Below are 17,113 nucleotides of genomic sequence, written 5' to 3'. Positions count from 1 at the left end.
TCTATCAGATTTAAGTGTATTTGTGAGTGAAATACAGACACATACAATCTGTATATTAATGGAGTATCATATAACATTTTGAAAATGTATGTATTTGAAGTATTATAACTCTCCTTATACATTTATCATTTTTATAATAAAGCAGTAAAAATCCTTTAAAGAGTTACTATCTACAGTCATATCAGGGATTTTTTTGTTCATGCATGAATGTACCATATTCACATTTGTTCAGTATTCTTTCATTTTTAAATTATGCACACTATTAAAATGAATTATTCAATCTTGTTCTGTGTTCAGTGAAAATGACAGCTTTGAAACTTCCCACAGATGTTTGTTATTTGTATTTACTGAGGTCATTTTTCGCAGGCTCTTATTATGTAGCCCATGCTGGTCACCAGTTTCTGTTCTTCCTGTTACCAGTCCTGAGTGCAGGGATTGGAAGTGCACCGATCTTTGCCTCCCTTTTGATAGTTTAGAATTCTTTTTTTTATTTTTCTTACATGATAATGCTGTAATATGTATATATAGTTTCCTTTTGTCCACAATGTGACTTAAATTTTTCTTTTATATTTTTTTTGTTTTATAAATAATTAAGGAAGCTAAAATTTCAACCAGATAATAAGTATGGTTATAATGAAACACAAATGATATTTTATATTAAAATTTTTGTTTTGTCTTTTAATTTTATGTTGAAAATAGGACTTTTCTAGGTATGATACATTTGGCTTAGTATGTAAATATTGCTAACTACAAGAACCAATTAATTTTCTGCATATAATTTCATATAGTGGGAGACATCAGGAACAAATATGTCATTATGCCTAAAGGCTAAGAACATTTCATGGGCAATGTGGCAACTGTTGTGTTTCAAGTTTCAATTTTACCTTTCCCCTTATCAATGAGATCATGGGTAATGAGAGTACTCTCAAGCAATGCTTAGAAGATTTTCTGTGTGACATCAAGCTTTGCAGAACTCATTTTAATTGATGCTTATAAAAATGACTCTTCTACTTGAATAATATGTGTGGAATGTGAATTAAATTTTTCTCTATCGAATTTGAATAGAGTTTTCTCTTAAAAGATCAAAATTATCTGTAGGAGTCACAAATCCTTTTTAAAAGATCAGTATAGGTAACCTAGTGTTATGTTTATCAAGAGAATGAAAAGAAAGAACAAAAGAAGGAAGGAGGGAAGTAAAGAAAAGAAGAAAGCGGCACAAAGAAAATTAAAATAAGGGGGGGAGGGGAAACAGGTAAGAGGAGCTGTCAATATTCCTCTGACGTTAGATATTGTGTGTAGGATAAATAAGAACTAGCATTTGTTTTTAATAAAATGCTTCACATAATAAATATCACAGTGCTGAGGATTTCTAAGCAGTGAACAGGATAACTGGTTGTGATTTTTGTAAGTTCCTTCAGTTATTTTTTCTTAATACAGGTAGGTACTCTTTTCTTACATAGATACATTCATATTTAATTCACAGATATAAACATTTAATCAAAAACTGATACTTTTCTTTGCCTTGTTTGATATTAATGCAACTAAAATCTTTAACCTCTGTGAAATATATTCTGATAGATTCTTTGCTGTTATTTTCAGTGTGTATGTGTGTTTGTATATGTATGTGTATATGCACATGTGGAAGCCAGTAATTGATGTCTGATGATTTCCTCAATCACTTTCTAACACACACACACACACACATACACACACCTTATTATATTTATATGTGTTAACTTTGAGCTTTTAAGCAAGTGTGCATCTGTGTGTTTTGGGTTCATGCGTGTGTATGTGTGTGCATATGTAGGCCATGACGTGTGTGTTAAGAGGGCAACTGGTACGTGTCAGTGTTTTCCCCCCACCGTATGCATCTGGAAATTGAACTGGGTTTTTCAAGCTTGGGCATCGGTGTCTACTTGCTGAGCCATCTCACTGGTCATTCCACCATGTCTTTCATGTCTCTCCCTGGACCAGAAGCTCAATAAACCCACTGGCTAGCCAGAAAATCTTAAGGATTCTCCTATATCTGCTCTCCTAGTCCCAAGGATTCAGGTGTGCACGCTGCACTGGGCTTCTGTGCTGGTGCTCAGGACTTGTCAAGCTTGCAAGCCAAAACCTGTGCTGAGTCATCTCCCCTGCCTGTCTGTGGTTCTAATTAAAGTAAAAGTGCCTTTAATGTGTATTTCTATTTTTTAATAGGTTCCAGTCCCATTGCCTTCTTCATGCAATGCTGCTTCTGTGTTCGTAGCGAAGAGTGTGATGGAATTGTCGTAGAAGATCTTGAAGGTTTAAAAATGTATTTTCTTATGAAAATGTTATTGAAATTAAAAACTAAATTTTAGGCAGAGTAGATTACTGAGAGAACTCATTTAAGTTTCATAAATAGGTTTTATCTAACCACATTTCAGTAACTAATTATGGCAACATGTCAAAATCAATTGTCAGGATCTGTTTTCTACTTTGTACATCATCCAAGGGCAGTGCTCCTTTCGAAGTTGTTATTGCTGTCTGCCATCATCTGGGCCACCTCTAGGTCCTTAACTAGGTCTTTTCAAAAATATTATTAAGTCAACTCTATCTTACCACAAATTTTTTATTTTCAATAGTATATGAAATAAATTATTCTCCTTATAGAAAGCCTCTAGAGAGTAAAAACAATGTCAGGCCTTAGGATGATATCAAAAGGAAAGCAATTTAAAATTAACAAAAGAGGGAATTGGTTGTAGGTATCATTGTAATGGTGTTATATGTACGAGAGAAAGATTTATGTCTAGAATTCTATTTTCCAGCTTAACTTGAAACAGAAAATATCTCTTAGTTCTAAATTATAATCACTTTTATGCAACAATGAATGAGCTATACTTTCTAGATCTGTAGTCTAACTATGCACATCACTCCAGTTTACAGCCATGATATTCCAGGGTAAAAACGAAACCTCATTGAATATAGGGAATTGTGACTTCTGTACTTATATTTGAGAGTTTTAACCAACCATGAACAAAATATATCTTCAAAAAATTATGCCTGTACTGCACACGTCCTTTTTTCCCATTCTTCCTTGTGAGATTTATACAACATTTATGCTGTGTTAGAAAATACAAGTAGTCTAGGAGTGATTTAAAATATATGCATGAAGATATTTTTGGGTTAAAGACCATTTTGTGATACTATTTTTAAAATTAATTTTTCAGATTTTATTTATGGTTATGTTTGCATGTGAGTGCCTACATGTATCCATTTCCACTATGTGCATGCCTTGTATTTTCAGAGGCCAGGAGGGGGTATCAGATTGGAGCCAGAGTTAGTAAGGGTTTGTGGGTGCTAAGAGCCAGCAAGAGTAGGCAAGAGTAGCCAGTGCTCTTAACCACTGAACCATCTGCAAAGCCCTCAGTGTGATACTAGTTTGTATTAAGGACTTGTGATACTATTTTATATTAAGAGGCTGCTCAGGTTCAGACAAGAATGAGACACACCCTGAACTGACCCTGGGATCCCCAAGTGATGAGTATATTTTATCTTGATATTAAAGCTAGTTCTAAGCGAAGAATATGAAAGTAATTTTTGTTTCTTCACTTCACTAAGAGAATTTAGACTTTATGGAATATAGCATCCACGTGTGTCATCCTACCATCGCCACAGTTTCCGTATCGCGCTTTATTCTCTATGTTCTAGAAATACCGATTTTGTGCTATTACTTTATCCTAACAGAGAACAGGAAAAAAAAAAAAAAAGAAATCTACTTACAGCCAATCAACATGACACAAATGGAGAAGATTTTTTCCGAATTGGTGTTGGGAGACACATTTCCAAATCCTACACTCGTCAGACTGCTGAAGGTAAAATAAAGGGCCGTGACGTATTTGTCTTTAATGGACGGTCCAGAACTCGAGTCGCTGTCATTGTAACGTTTCCCAATTTGTTGTCCTAAGGAATCCAACCATCCAATTTTGTCAGTCAGATAGGGCCTCTCTACATTCCCAATCGCATACCAGATGCAAGCCAGCCAGTGGGCAATCAGGGCAAATATGCACATTAAGAGCATAAGAACCGCGGCGCCGTATTCGGAATAGCGATCCAGCTTCCTGGCCACGCGTACAAGGCGAAGGAGCCGCGCAGTCTTCAAAAGACCAATTAATGTTGTTGTCTGTGGAAATAAATGCGTATGATCAGAAACAGGTGTTTCAAGGTATGTTCTTATAAGGTAGAACAGTTAACAGAAAATGGGAGAACGGACAAAGGCTTGAATCAAGTATGAAGATTAGTTCTTCATTCAAAGAGTTTTAATTCCACTTTGAAAAATATGGTACTCCGTAACCCAATGTCTTGGCAGACAAAAATCCATGGAAAGAGAGTCAGCCTTCCCAAGGTCTACAAAAGTGACTTTCACGCAATATGCCCTACTAAAGTGTTCCTTTCTCAATCAATGTCCAGAGAGTTGATTGTGTGCTACCATGTACCACGCACCACAATTCCAATGCAGGAAAAAAGTTCTCTCTAACAAAGACAGACAATTATATAGACAAGGGATCTCTTCTAATGAAGAGAAAAAAAAGTCTGCTATTTCCTGGCAGAGAGACTGAAAAGTGAGATCTTGGGATTAGCATGAGTTACGGTTATTGCATAGTTGCTATTTGGCGATATAGTGTGTAGTAGAGATCCCAAGAGAGGAAGACCCATAAAGGCCTTACTAACTAGCCTGTGATGAAGTTGAAAAACACCTGAGCGATGTGAAGGAGTCAGCCAAGCTCCTCCTTGTAACTGTTAGGAGCCCTTAGTGGATACCTGCATGAACGAATTACAATCTATATTTAAGCATCTCTTTCTTTCTTTTCTCCTGAATGCATCAAATTCATAAATCGTTTCTTGGTATCCTGATGACATCACAATTGTATTTTGGAGTATGATGCATGTTAACTAACTGCATGATTATTGCTGACCAGGTATTTTAATGATAGGATACTTTTACATAATAACAGGATATTTAACTGGTTGTTAAGAATCGAAATCTGATAAGTACAAATTACAAGTTCATTTCTTATGTTTCCTAAATAATGTCAACTATAAGTACTATATAATTCACAGAGCGTGTAATTATTCCATAGTTACATGGTGTTTACCAATCAATTATTGAGTCATTTTATCTCTTTATTGTGGTGCTTATTTTACAAAGTACATCCAAGTGTGTTAAGAATGCTAATGTTTTAATTGAAGAACTAGCACACAGAGTAGCTATTACCCCATTGCTATAAAAATACTGATTTAGTGAAAAATATTACTGAGTATACAGGAAAACGTTTAATGGAAACTGTAGTAAATCTTCCGTTTGTTCCTTTGTTATAGTCAAGCAAAGGAAAACACTTTAGTTTCCCTTGAATTCATTTCTGTAAGATTGTAACTCTAAAAAGTAGGAGGACTTTGCCTAGCTTGGATGAACTTATCATAACAGGATTATAATTTTGTTCGTCTTGGTTGTGCCAATAAGTAAGTTATTATTTTTCACAATGCAACGCAGAAAACAGGTTTTCCTTCTTCACATATTTATAGACACATGCCCCTTCAATGAATTCTAGAATTTAAGAGAGCATTAGAGTTCACTGGAAGTAAAGTAAATGTCCCTATTTATACAAATACATCAACACTTTCCTTTGGCGGTTATGTACATGGACTTTCGAACAGGCAGACTTATTTATAAATAAGTTCTACGTGGATAGCTGTATGCTGCATTGCACGGGTTCTTTTTACTCTTGGGCTTTAGTTTCTTTGTTTATAAATGGAAATATGATGTCAACACAGGTGTAGGTAATATCTAATAAGTGATAGATCTATTTACATAAGTGATAGATTTCTGTTTAAATATTTCCTCATACTTCTGTTTCTACTTGTAGGAACTTTATAAGATGTGTTGATGGAGCTTACATACTTTCCAAATATACTACATAGACAATTGGAATCTCAAATGGAAGCCTGGCAACATGGATTAGGGTGCCCTCAGAAAATGGATGGGTCTTGGAAAGACAAGAACTTCATCCAGGTACATGATTGCCAGGCGCTTACAGCAGGAGTCCCATTTGCTCAGTCTCTCCACTCCTGCCCAGTTCAGACTCTAGTTTATTTCTTCTCCTAACACTACTGCCTGTTTACGTGTGTTCCAAAACCAGAGCTTGTTAAGTATTAGTGTGCAAATACTAAAATTCTTATTTGGTTTTAGAATAAAAAGATTCAAAAATAATTTAAATATAATGGAGATTCACCAGGTAGTAGGTTAAATTATGTAAATTCCTTACAGAACATTAACAGTTTCATAATGGGTTGTAAAGCAGTAGACTAAAAAGAAAACAATAAAAATCTGCTGCGTAGTCTTCATACCCTTGTGCATTTCCACTAAACACTCTAAAATTTCTACTATATTTACTTAGTAAAGAAAATAGAATTTATGTGAAGCTAAGTTTTTTTAAGACTATAAATCAGTATAATTTACATGATCACATATGAATGACAAATATTCTAGGAGAAGATATGTTTAAGAAGCCTTGGACTCATTCACAATTTTTATACCTGATAATTACAGGAATAATAAGAGAAAGGAAGGGCAGAAGGAGATACAGGACAGGAAGGAGGGGGGAGGGGAAGAAAAATAAGCCAGATGGAAGAGGAGGGACGAAGTTGTGACTCACTTTCGTTGTCAGGAGAGGTTGAGTGAACAATACCTTTGACAGTCGTTCACGACTCTCTAACATTTACCCAAGCACAACTACATGACCTAGTTTTACGTTGTACCTATGTGGTGCCATTTTTTTCTGTTGACAAATGCTGCCGACTCCCTTGGATCGTCTTTGCTAGTGACCCTTGTGTATATTGCCATACTGTCTTGCCTGAGATTAGAGAGAGAAGATAAGGGATGGCACCAAATCTCTGAGAGAATAGGCCAGGACATTCCAGGTCTCCCTTTGCTGAGTAACTCTTGGCAAAAAAAAAAACAAAAAACAAAAAAACAAAAAAAAAAAAACAAAAAAAAAAAAACAAAACAAAACAAAAAAAAAAACTCAGCAGGTCCTAAACTTTGATGACTTTTATAAATAGGGTAATAAAAATAGATAATAATCAAGTAATTCTACAGTAGTGAAGGAAGGTACTTTGCCAATTTTACCTATGAGCTATAGTAAGGAAGACACAAAGGGTTCTAGAATATCAAACTTCATCTTATAGTAACTGTGCAATGTAGAACTCAGCTCATTCATTATGACTGAAAAATATTCAATTTTTTTCCAGACTGTAATAGTAAAGAAACTTTACTTATACAAGATTTATATTTTAAATGCCCTATTTAGTACTTTTTAATTTGACAACTTTCCTTCACAAATACAATTATTTATATCTCTTGAATAATGAGTATAATTCAATTATATTGTTTTAAAATATCTATTATTTATTAAAGGTCTTAATTCCTTCTGATATTGGTGGAAATGAAGTTTCCTCATTAAATAAATGACTTTTTTGATTAAAGATACAACTATACATTTGGAAAAATGCTGCATCAGAGACCAGAATAAAAAAATTATATTAATTTTTTGATGAACATTATGTAATAAATTGGTCAATATCTTCCTTCAATGTTGTAAAACTTTGCAAAATACTGAAATTAGTTAATTCCTATCAGGATTAATATTATTAAAAATAAATCTTTGTAGGGTTAAATTGAGAAAGCTTTGCCAATAAGAAAAATTTATATGCTGAAAAATTTTAAAATTTACTTTGTTAGTATTTATAAGAATCTTATACTAAAAATGTTTAGTGTACTTAGACAACTTAAAGTCACTTAATAAAAGTTAACATGTAGGTAAATTATAGCAATTATTCTTTTATAAATGATGAAATATAAACATGTTCTCTTTGCTTTTATAGAATGGACTACAGAATCAGACAGCAATGAAACTTCAGTTGAATGCATTATTTTATCCTACTTCCCAATACATAAATGTATGGGGACACAGAAATATTTGCAAATAAAAATTGCAAGATTCCATATTCAATGCTTTTGCTTTAAATTTTATTCCAGGTAATTCCCATTCAAATGTATACTTTACACACCATTTTATGAATTATTTAAACAATGCAATTCAATGATAAAATTGTCTCGTTTCTAGCCTTTTCTTTCAGTTGTCTAATACTTTTCAACATTTATTAAAACTATCAATATCTGTATCTGGATATATGCAGAATCCTGAAGAATTATCTAGCTTGTTTCTTTATTCAAATCAAATTTCACAATTGCTTTTACTAACTATGTAATTCAAAGAAATGATTCTGCAGTTTGCTGGGGAATTCCTTTCAATATTTACCAAGCTTAATGATTGATACACTTACACTTTATCATAGTTAACAATCTATTATACTGTAATATTAAATCCCTTTCTATATCACTGCAGTAACATAGATACTGGGCATCAAATAATTGTAAGTTTTAACAGAGAAATAAACCATCATATGTAGAAGTGTGGATGTTATACCCTTTTAATTAAAATTTTAAATTTTTAACTGAGTTTTTACCAAGGAAAATTGTATTCTATATAATCTCTATCATTTTTAGTCAACCACATATAGATGATATGTAAATGATTTACTTAAAGAAAATTTCTTTTCCAATTGGTCTCTTGTATTTAAGTCACATGTCATGCCAGAGTTGAAAGGCATGATCAAAGCTCCAAGTAGGGGTCAAGGAAAATTTCTGTAAAATACAAGCCAAACACTATCTAAAGAGAGAGAAATAGCTGTTATTGTTAACATGCATATATGCAAAATTTCATGATGTGCTCTGTTATTGCAAAAGAAAAATGAATACCTCATTCTCATAATAATGTCTAGGAAATTCATGGCATCTATCATAAAGATCAAAGGCAAGGAGAACAGCTCACAGTATAATCAAACTCTCTACAGAAGGGTACTAATGTTTTCTCTATGTTCACTCCACAGTTCATTTGTTAGCGTAATGAGTGAAACATCTTTGGTGAGCAGAATTCCACTTTCCTATTGGAATTTTGCTTCAAAGAACCTCTAGTTATTTTGGTTCCAAAACCTTTCCTTCCTGTGTTTACAATTCATTTAAAAAATATCACTAAGGCATGAATCAGAGGTCAACAAAGCAAATAATTGAAAACTAGAATTTTAATTATCAAAGGAGGAAAGAGATAATGATGTGTGTTTCTAAGTAGAGTTCTCTAGATCCTAAGTGTTAACGTCTTGAAAATTCGCCATGGATAATCCAAATATGGGCAAATCTGAAGCGATAATCAATATTGATTTTGTGGAGACAAAGGGAATGATATTGTCCTTTAGCATCAATGATATTGACACAAATTATTGTGAGGAAGACAAAGTTAGGAAACACAGAACTATTTCTCTTTCTAGATGATACTCGCATCAGTAAGACAGAAATAATATAGGCAAGTTGAGTAATCCCCTGCATTCATTTTCTTCAACATGTTTGCAACAGTAAAGGAGAGTCTCTAGTTATTGCTAATCACATTTAATTATAGTAAAAATGTTAGTTTGAAAAATAAGAGTAATCGTGTCTTCTTTAGTAAAACCATATTCTCATGTTGGCCTCCTACTTTTAGAATGTATGTTTTACAGATAAAATAGTATGTTACAATATTGGATTTAAGAGTTGACTATTAATAAGACAGTTTAACATTCGGGTAAAGGAAGATATTAATAGTTAATTGACATTGGGAAAAATATTTACTTTAACCTAATTGATGATGCTAATATATAATAAAAAATCATTCTTAGCTCAGCAAAAATTGTTCCTAGTTTTTAATAATTAGAAAATAACATCTCCATTAATTTGCCTATGTATATTTATTTGCATGTAGTTTCATGAGTACATGAAAGCCTGGGTGTTTGTATTTCAGATATGGCCACCACATTATAAATGTTTAAATAGTACAATTGTCTCTAAAATTTAAAACAGAAAATCTGACTTTTAAGGTTCACCAAATGCAAATCTTCAGGTATGTATGTATGTATGTATGTATGTATGTATGTATGTATGTATTGAGATGAGGTTTTGTTATATAGCCCAAGATGGCCTTCTTCTCCCATATGCTCAGCACATGGGCATGTACAGCCAAGCCTGGTCTTTAGACTCTTTTAAAAGATTTGCACAGAAATTGATGTGCCATTCTGATCAGAAAGGATTGATTCAAGCCACCCATTACTGTGATTATATCTAATTTTTAATTTAAAGGCTGTCTTCTCTGTTCCATGTGTGTCTTTCTCGTTACACACAGGGTGCCTTATTTGCCTTCCAGCCATCTGTACTTGTATGACTAATAAGCACCTCATACTTGTGATGGCCGAAACATCTCACAATACACTTTTTTCTCCTGCGCAATACATCTCCCCATGATTTTACCATTGGGATAAAGACATTACCATCTATGAAAGTTGCTTATGAATGTACCTTCTCTCTCATCCCTACTCCCACCTTAATTACTCAATGAGTGAAATACAAAAGTATGTTTTGAATCACCGTTAGTTCAGATTTTTCATTTATTTTTTTCATGGCTATTTAATTAACCAACAATTTATGATAGGTGGCATTTAAAACCTTCCCTAAATTTACCTATTTTCTACATCTCTACGGTGTTATGTGTCCATGCTGTTTTCTCACCCACCACACAGCACAGCCTGGGCTTTAATCAGGGCCCTTGGCTACTGACTGCTCACCACAGAGAACGGTCTATGCAATCTTTTATATGTCAATCAAAATCAGCTCCTTTCCAGAGAGTCTTGTTTAAGCCACAGTCAACAGATCTCATGCTTCTTTGTGATGTAGTTGTCATATCTTAGCACCTCATCTCTGACTTTGACTCAGTCTTGCTGTCACTGGCATGCTTGCTCTCCTTCTAACATCCCGACCCGGATAGTCAACTGAGGAAATGCTCCAAACAGTTTTTTTTAAAGTGTTCAGTATTGTAGACTTACGTGACATAAAGTTCCTTCTTCTTCTCTCTCTCTCTCTCTCTGTCTCTCTGTCTCTCTGTCTCTCTCTCTCTCTCTCTCTCTCTCTCTCTTTCTTTCTTTTTTGTTGTTTTTTTCAAGACAGGATTTCTCTGTAGCTTTGGAGCCTGTCCTGGAACTAGCTCTTGTAGACCAGGCTGGCCTCGAACTCACAGAGATACGTTTGCCTCTGCCTCCCGAGTGCTGGGATTAAAGGCAAATGCCACCACCGCCGGGCAACTGTAAATTTCTTGTAAGCCTCAACTCAAATGGTCTTTCCTGAGTGGCCTTTCCTAGTCTCCAAGTCTGTTAGAAAATTACATATTATTGTTTCCACCCAATCTGTGTCATTTCAGCATTTGCTCTTCTATGAGAGTGTGGAGCAGAAACACATATATCTGCTTGACTTCTGAATCTGGAATAATGCTGGCTGCTTTGAAAGCTACTCAGCAAGCAATTGTTGATGAAGGAGAGATGTTATAGTGCTACTGGATAGGAATGATGTGCAGTGTAGGGTCCAGGAAGCCAGTTAATGGCCAAATCTATAAAACTGGAATAATAACTTTCCAGGCCTGGTGTTAGATGAAATATTTTTGTAGTTAATTCTACTTCTAAAATTTATGGGAAACACAGTATTAGATTTTAATGTTACCTCTTAGAAGAATGAGATCAGTAGACATTGTGATACCTAGCAGAGTCTCCAACAAAATTTTGCATTTCCTAAATGATTTCTCAGTGTCCTGTTGGTAATTTACATATGTCAAACCAAACATCGGAATATCTATTAATCTTTCCAGGAGTCTCCTCACTCTGTAAGCTTCAAATTCTTCACTTGTCTTTTTCACCCTCTTTTCCTTAGACAATTTCACTCTACAGTGATGTGACTCTCTTAAACTGTCATTTGGTTTATTTTAGTCAACAGAATTTTGCTGTAGTACTGATTTATCTGAACTACATGTTTTAAAGGAATTTTACATTTTTCAAAATGTGTAGTAACTGAAATGAAAATAACCTAACATTTCTAAATATTTCTAAATATACACTTTTTAATTATTATTGATTGAATATAACTTTTCTTAATATTCTATTTGCCTATTCATTTGTTTTTCAAAGTATGAGTCACTGCTAGTGTGTGTATAGATAGTTAATGCACACACACACACATAGACACACACTCACACACAGTGTTCACACTTTTGAAACAGTGAAATTTTTATTCTAGTTTGTCAGGAAAAGTTTGTGTTATATAATTACATGTATCCCCCATTATAAGAAATTCAAAGATAAATATCAATGATGAAGTGTTTTATATTCTTGTGTTTTAGTTACAACCCAAATTAGGAATCACCATTAAAAGATCTTTAATGACTTTTTTTTCCTATTTCATAGGGGTTATTTCATTCTAATGTCAAATAAAATAAGAAATTAACAAGGAAGATAACATTATTAGAATTCTTTTACAGATGATGAAAAGATGCTAAGACTTTGTCATATTCCACTGTCCTGAGCTCAATTAATCTACAGTTTAGATGAGCCTTTCAGTAGACATAGAGACAATTCTAAGTGTTCTAGTTCCCCCTGGCTGACAAATATTCTTTTGTCCTGAAGCCTTCAGAGGCTAGGAAGCTTGTATGTGTTGAGATCTCTTCTTCTCTTGGAATATACAAATTAACAAAACAAGCAAAAGATAATGAGGAATCATTTAGGGCTAAAGGAGTAAGTCACAAAACAATCCCACACCAGTTTGGAATTATAATTAATAAAAGGGTTATTTATTTAAAGGGAAAAATTTACAGATCACCGTCCTAGACAACAGACTCCTGCATGATCATAAAAGCGTCTGGTAGTCCGAAGCAAGAGAGAGAGCAGAGTGCTGCCACTGCTTTTTTAAAGTGAAAGATACCACGCCCCAGTGGGCTGGTATCTCCAAGGCTATTGGCTGAAGGAACGGAAGGAGCTCTGGCAGCATAGGACACTGATGTTTTTTTTCTTCAGCCCATTGAGTTTATCTCGTTTTCAGTCATCTTTTTTGGAGTTACTTTATACCCCCTATAATGGTTAGTTTTAATTGTTAAATTGTGAACTTGATAAAATATAGAAAGCTTCAACGAGGGATTATTTCATTGGCTTGTGGAATGTCTGTAGGGGAATTGCTTTTGAATGCATTTATTGATGTGGGAAGACCCAGCCTAAAATGTGTAGCACCATTTCCTGGGTTTGGGTCCTTGTATAAGGGTAGAGAAAGCAATTAAGCAGTAAGGATGTATGCACTCAATCTCCCTCTGCTCTTGGCTGTAACTTTGACCAGCTGCTTCAACTTCCCGAAGTCTTGACTCTCCCACACTGATAGAATAGAACCTGGAACCTAGGATCTAAAATAGACCCATTATCCTCTAATTTGTTTCTTGTCCATGTATTTTATCAAAGCCACAGAAAAGAAACTAAGGAACATATCTCCTGTAAATCTTTTCATTACATAAATATTTATGTGCTATAATAGTAAGTGATGGTTAAGTAATGGGGACACTAACTGAATCTGTCCCAAATATTCCTTGAAGATCTGATTATTTTTATGGACCCACTATTCAGAAAATGCACTCAATACATCCAAACTTATATATTTCCTTAAGCTTTCAAACTTTATGAGGTATTGGCAATATACATTTGATATTTTCTGAAATGTGAAGTAGAAGTGAAAGAGTTTTTGATAAAGGCATTTCATAAGGTGCCCTTTTCATAGTTTGAACAAAGAACAAGTCTCTCTTTGTTCCACACCCTAATTAGTGATATAAGAAAGGAAACAGCCTTAATGTTTGATAGCTTTGCACTCACGAACTTATCTGTACATATTTTACTCACTAGAGTAAAATGCTCGGTGGATGTGTTTTAAAATTGAAATTGTTGGCTACAGCATGGATAGTATTTTTATATCTCTTAGCAAATATAGAAGTATTTTCAATTATTCACAACAGAAAAATGTCTTCATTTCATTTTATAACATTTCCAGGTGTAAATGAATTTCATCTGTGAGATGTAGGACTACTTTTTTTTTTATCTAGTTAATGTAGATTTACTTTTACAATTGCAGTCTTTCAGAAAATAAAATTCTTAAGCAGCTCTTACCTCATCAGAACCTGATCCAAAAATCAGCAAGTCAAAAGGGATGGCTGCAACCATGTCAATCAGGAACCAGCCTTTGAAGTAGTGTATTGCTATTTTGGCAGGATCACTTACCACTTCTTCGTTCTGATTTACATAGGTTGTTCTGAAGTTTATTAGAATGTCTATAATAAACATAATATCCACAATCAAGTCTACCACATTCAAAGGGCTACAAGAATAGCCACATTCTCGCCTTTTTTGTTCTTCTCTGTCGTTGAGGAGAAAGGCTGCAGAGTAGGGGGTGAAGATAGCAGTATAAATGACCAGTAGTAAAATAAGCCAATCCCAGACTGCTTTAAAAGGGCTGTAGTGTAATATTGTAAATTTGTTGATGCGTGGTGTCTGCAGCTTGTATTCTGGCAAGACATCTGCTCCCAAAGAAAGAACCTGAGTATAAGAAAGAAGAGCAGACATGCATAAAAATTCACTTTAAATTTTGTCATTCCTGTAAAATAGTAAGGCAATTGTAGAACATGATACATCAGGAAGAAGTCATGTTATTTTGACATATTAATGAAAAACACACATACATTTATATGAATCTTATATAATGATTTTTTGGTGATGTTGTCAGTTAAAAAAAATCCCATTGACATTTCTTGATAAATAAGATTTTTCAGCAAAATTTAATTCACGTTATTCCTGAGACATTGAGGAATCATTAAATTTTTAAGTACATGAATGTTTTTATAAATGCATAAAATCAGTTAAGTAATTGCTCAGTTTTTAAATATAAGGAAGTAGTAGCTGTAAAGAATAGAAGAAATATATAGAGAGAAATCTAAAGTCAGATTTGATTTATTCATACTAATCAATAAGTTAATCTTGATAAATTAGTTAAAAAATGAAATCTTGCTTAACCTATTCAGATCTTTAGTTAAGCATGATTCTCCTGTATGTAATACATTTTCAATAAAAACAAAAGCAAATAAGACTAAAATACACTCAAAAGAGTCTTTTGCTTAAATGATGAAAAGATATTTAATATTCTGGGAAAAATAGTAACTTAATTCAATTTTTTTTCTGGGATGTAGAGAATTACACGGGAGCAGGGAATGCTTCAGAGTTCTTCAGATTATTACCAGGAGCTGTTACAGATTTTTATCTACCAAGGGACATGCAGACACTAAGATACATTCTCCTAATAAAGCATCATACCAGCTAAAATGATTTAGCTTGTAGTTTTAGTTTATCTGAGACTATCAGAGCTAAACCTGAGTCATGTCTAAAGTAAATTTGAGATTTTGTAATTTCTAAAAACAAATTTAAAAAAATCAAAAATCAAAACAGGAGGGTTTCCACCTATACAATGTACCATACACTAAGCATGTTTAAGGGGCCTCTGAGGAACAACATTGCACTCTTCACACTACACATGTGCACACTGGCTCGACAGATGAGGTATTTAATAAGTGTACAAACTAGATTCTTCTAAATAACAAATATACTATTGGTTTTATGATATGGATCTCAGATCCCTGTTGATATTTTTTTATAGTTTTGGAAATTCTATACATATTGAATTCATCTTAAGTATAATAATAACCTTCCTGAGTTTACTTCAATATTCAATTTTATTTTTATTGTCATATCTTATTCCTTGTATTTTGGTGCAACAAGTTATTATCCCTCACTTAAAATAGACTTGAGAAGTCAGCCACCAAGTGCAATGGCATGACTATTAAGCATAACAGAGGAATTTAGCTAAAATTGGCAAATGTGGTTATGTAATAGCTAAAGTAATTTAAGTAGCTTTGGAACACGAGAACCTAATCTTATTATTTATCCAGAGCACAGTAAATATGAATAAACAAAATATGGAGAAAATGGAAAGTTACCTCAAACTTTGGTTGAAAATGACAAGCTAAGAATAAGAATAAGGTTCAATACAGAGGAAAGTGACCTAATATTTCATAAAATATTAAAAATCCTTAGAATCTAAGATGTTTTAATATGCAAGGACATCATTTTCCAAATCCAAGAGGGCAAAATGTGTAGCTTAATATCTCTTTACTTATTACTTGGAAAGAGCCAATCAGATAGAACAAGGTTGTAATTTTATTCAGCCTGGAAAGTTAATCTATGACATCTTGGTTGGAAAGTCTGGACCATCAACTGTCATGTTAACCACTGGGTCTTTCTCATAAAACACGGTCCTTATCTTGTACAATGTAACATTTAAAACCTTATTTTGGCTGTCAAGATCTAAAAAAGTATGGATGTGTTCTATTTTTCTAGCTCCCTCCCCCGACCATGTTCCTGCATGCTCACCGGCTACGCCAAGAAAGTGAGGTTGAAACTTTGAGCCAAGAAGATCTTTCTAAACCCTAAACCTACAGTTTTCCTCAGGGAAGGAAGAGCGTGTAAAGAAAACAGCAAGGACTACAAAACAGTTTGTTCACAAAGAGGTATTGTCTGGGATTGCCCAGTGCAGTACCTTGGAACTCCTCGCAGAGGGTAAAATGCACACAGCGCCTTGCAGCTTCTGGAGAGTAAAAGCTGTGGCTGCAACCCTACCCTACCACGCTGATATCTGAAACGGTTTACACTGTTTCTGTTGTCACGGCACTGCGAGACCGGTAAGCTTTTGGAGCTTCACCTTACTCGGTGTCTGAGCGTGGGAATGGTGCCGATATGGGATGGGGGAATATTCATAGAAGTGTCAGGAAAAAGAAAAAAAAATGGCAGCTATGTTGAGACTTTGAACCCAAGTTACAAGTGCGTTATGTAGGGGCACGAACGAGACTGAACCTAAAGCACATTGCAGGAGGAAGGACAGAATCATTGGCGTTAAGGAAGCATAGAATAGGATATTACAAGCTGAGGGATTATAAGCAGACTGCATTCATGCTGAAGGGTTATACATAAGGAAACAGTGGCGGAGGACAGCGCTGGGAAGGCATGGCGCAGGCTACGGAGACTCTAAATTTCCGTGGCACGGACCTCAGGT

The 17,113-nt window shown here is 34.3% G+C and overlaps 1 protein-coding gene across 3 annotated transcripts in view; it reads right to left on the bottom strand.

Moving 5' to 3' along the window:
* Kcnh7 (potassium voltage-gated channel subfamily H member 7) overlaps positions 1-17,113 on the bottom strand; it is a 426,118-nt gene that overhangs the window by 67,234 nt on the left and 341,771 nt on the right. For 2 of the 3 annotated variants that reach the window (XM_038335737.1, XM_038335739.1), the window contains 2 exons: positions 14,125-14,550; positions 3,745-4,144 (listed from right to left, as the gene is read on the bottom strand). In XM_038335737.1, the coding sequence (XP_038191665.1) occupies positions 3,745-4,144; positions 14,125-14,550 (826 nt within the window). The remainder of the gene's footprint in view (positions 1-3,744; positions 4,145-14,124; positions 14,551-17,113) is intronic. The other variant, XM_038335738.1, reaches the window with a different exon arrangement.

The sequence above is a fragment of the Arvicola amphibius genome, chromosome 7 (assembly GCF_903992535.2).
Source record: "Arvicola amphibius chromosome 7, mArvAmp1.2, whole genome shotgun sequence".
Classification (NCBI taxonomy): Eukaryota; Metazoa; Chordata; class Mammalia; order Rodentia; family Cricetidae; genus Arvicola; species Arvicola amphibius.
The sequence above is the reverse complement of the archived record's forward strand: the minus strand, read 5'-3'. Positions and strand labels throughout refer to the sequence as shown.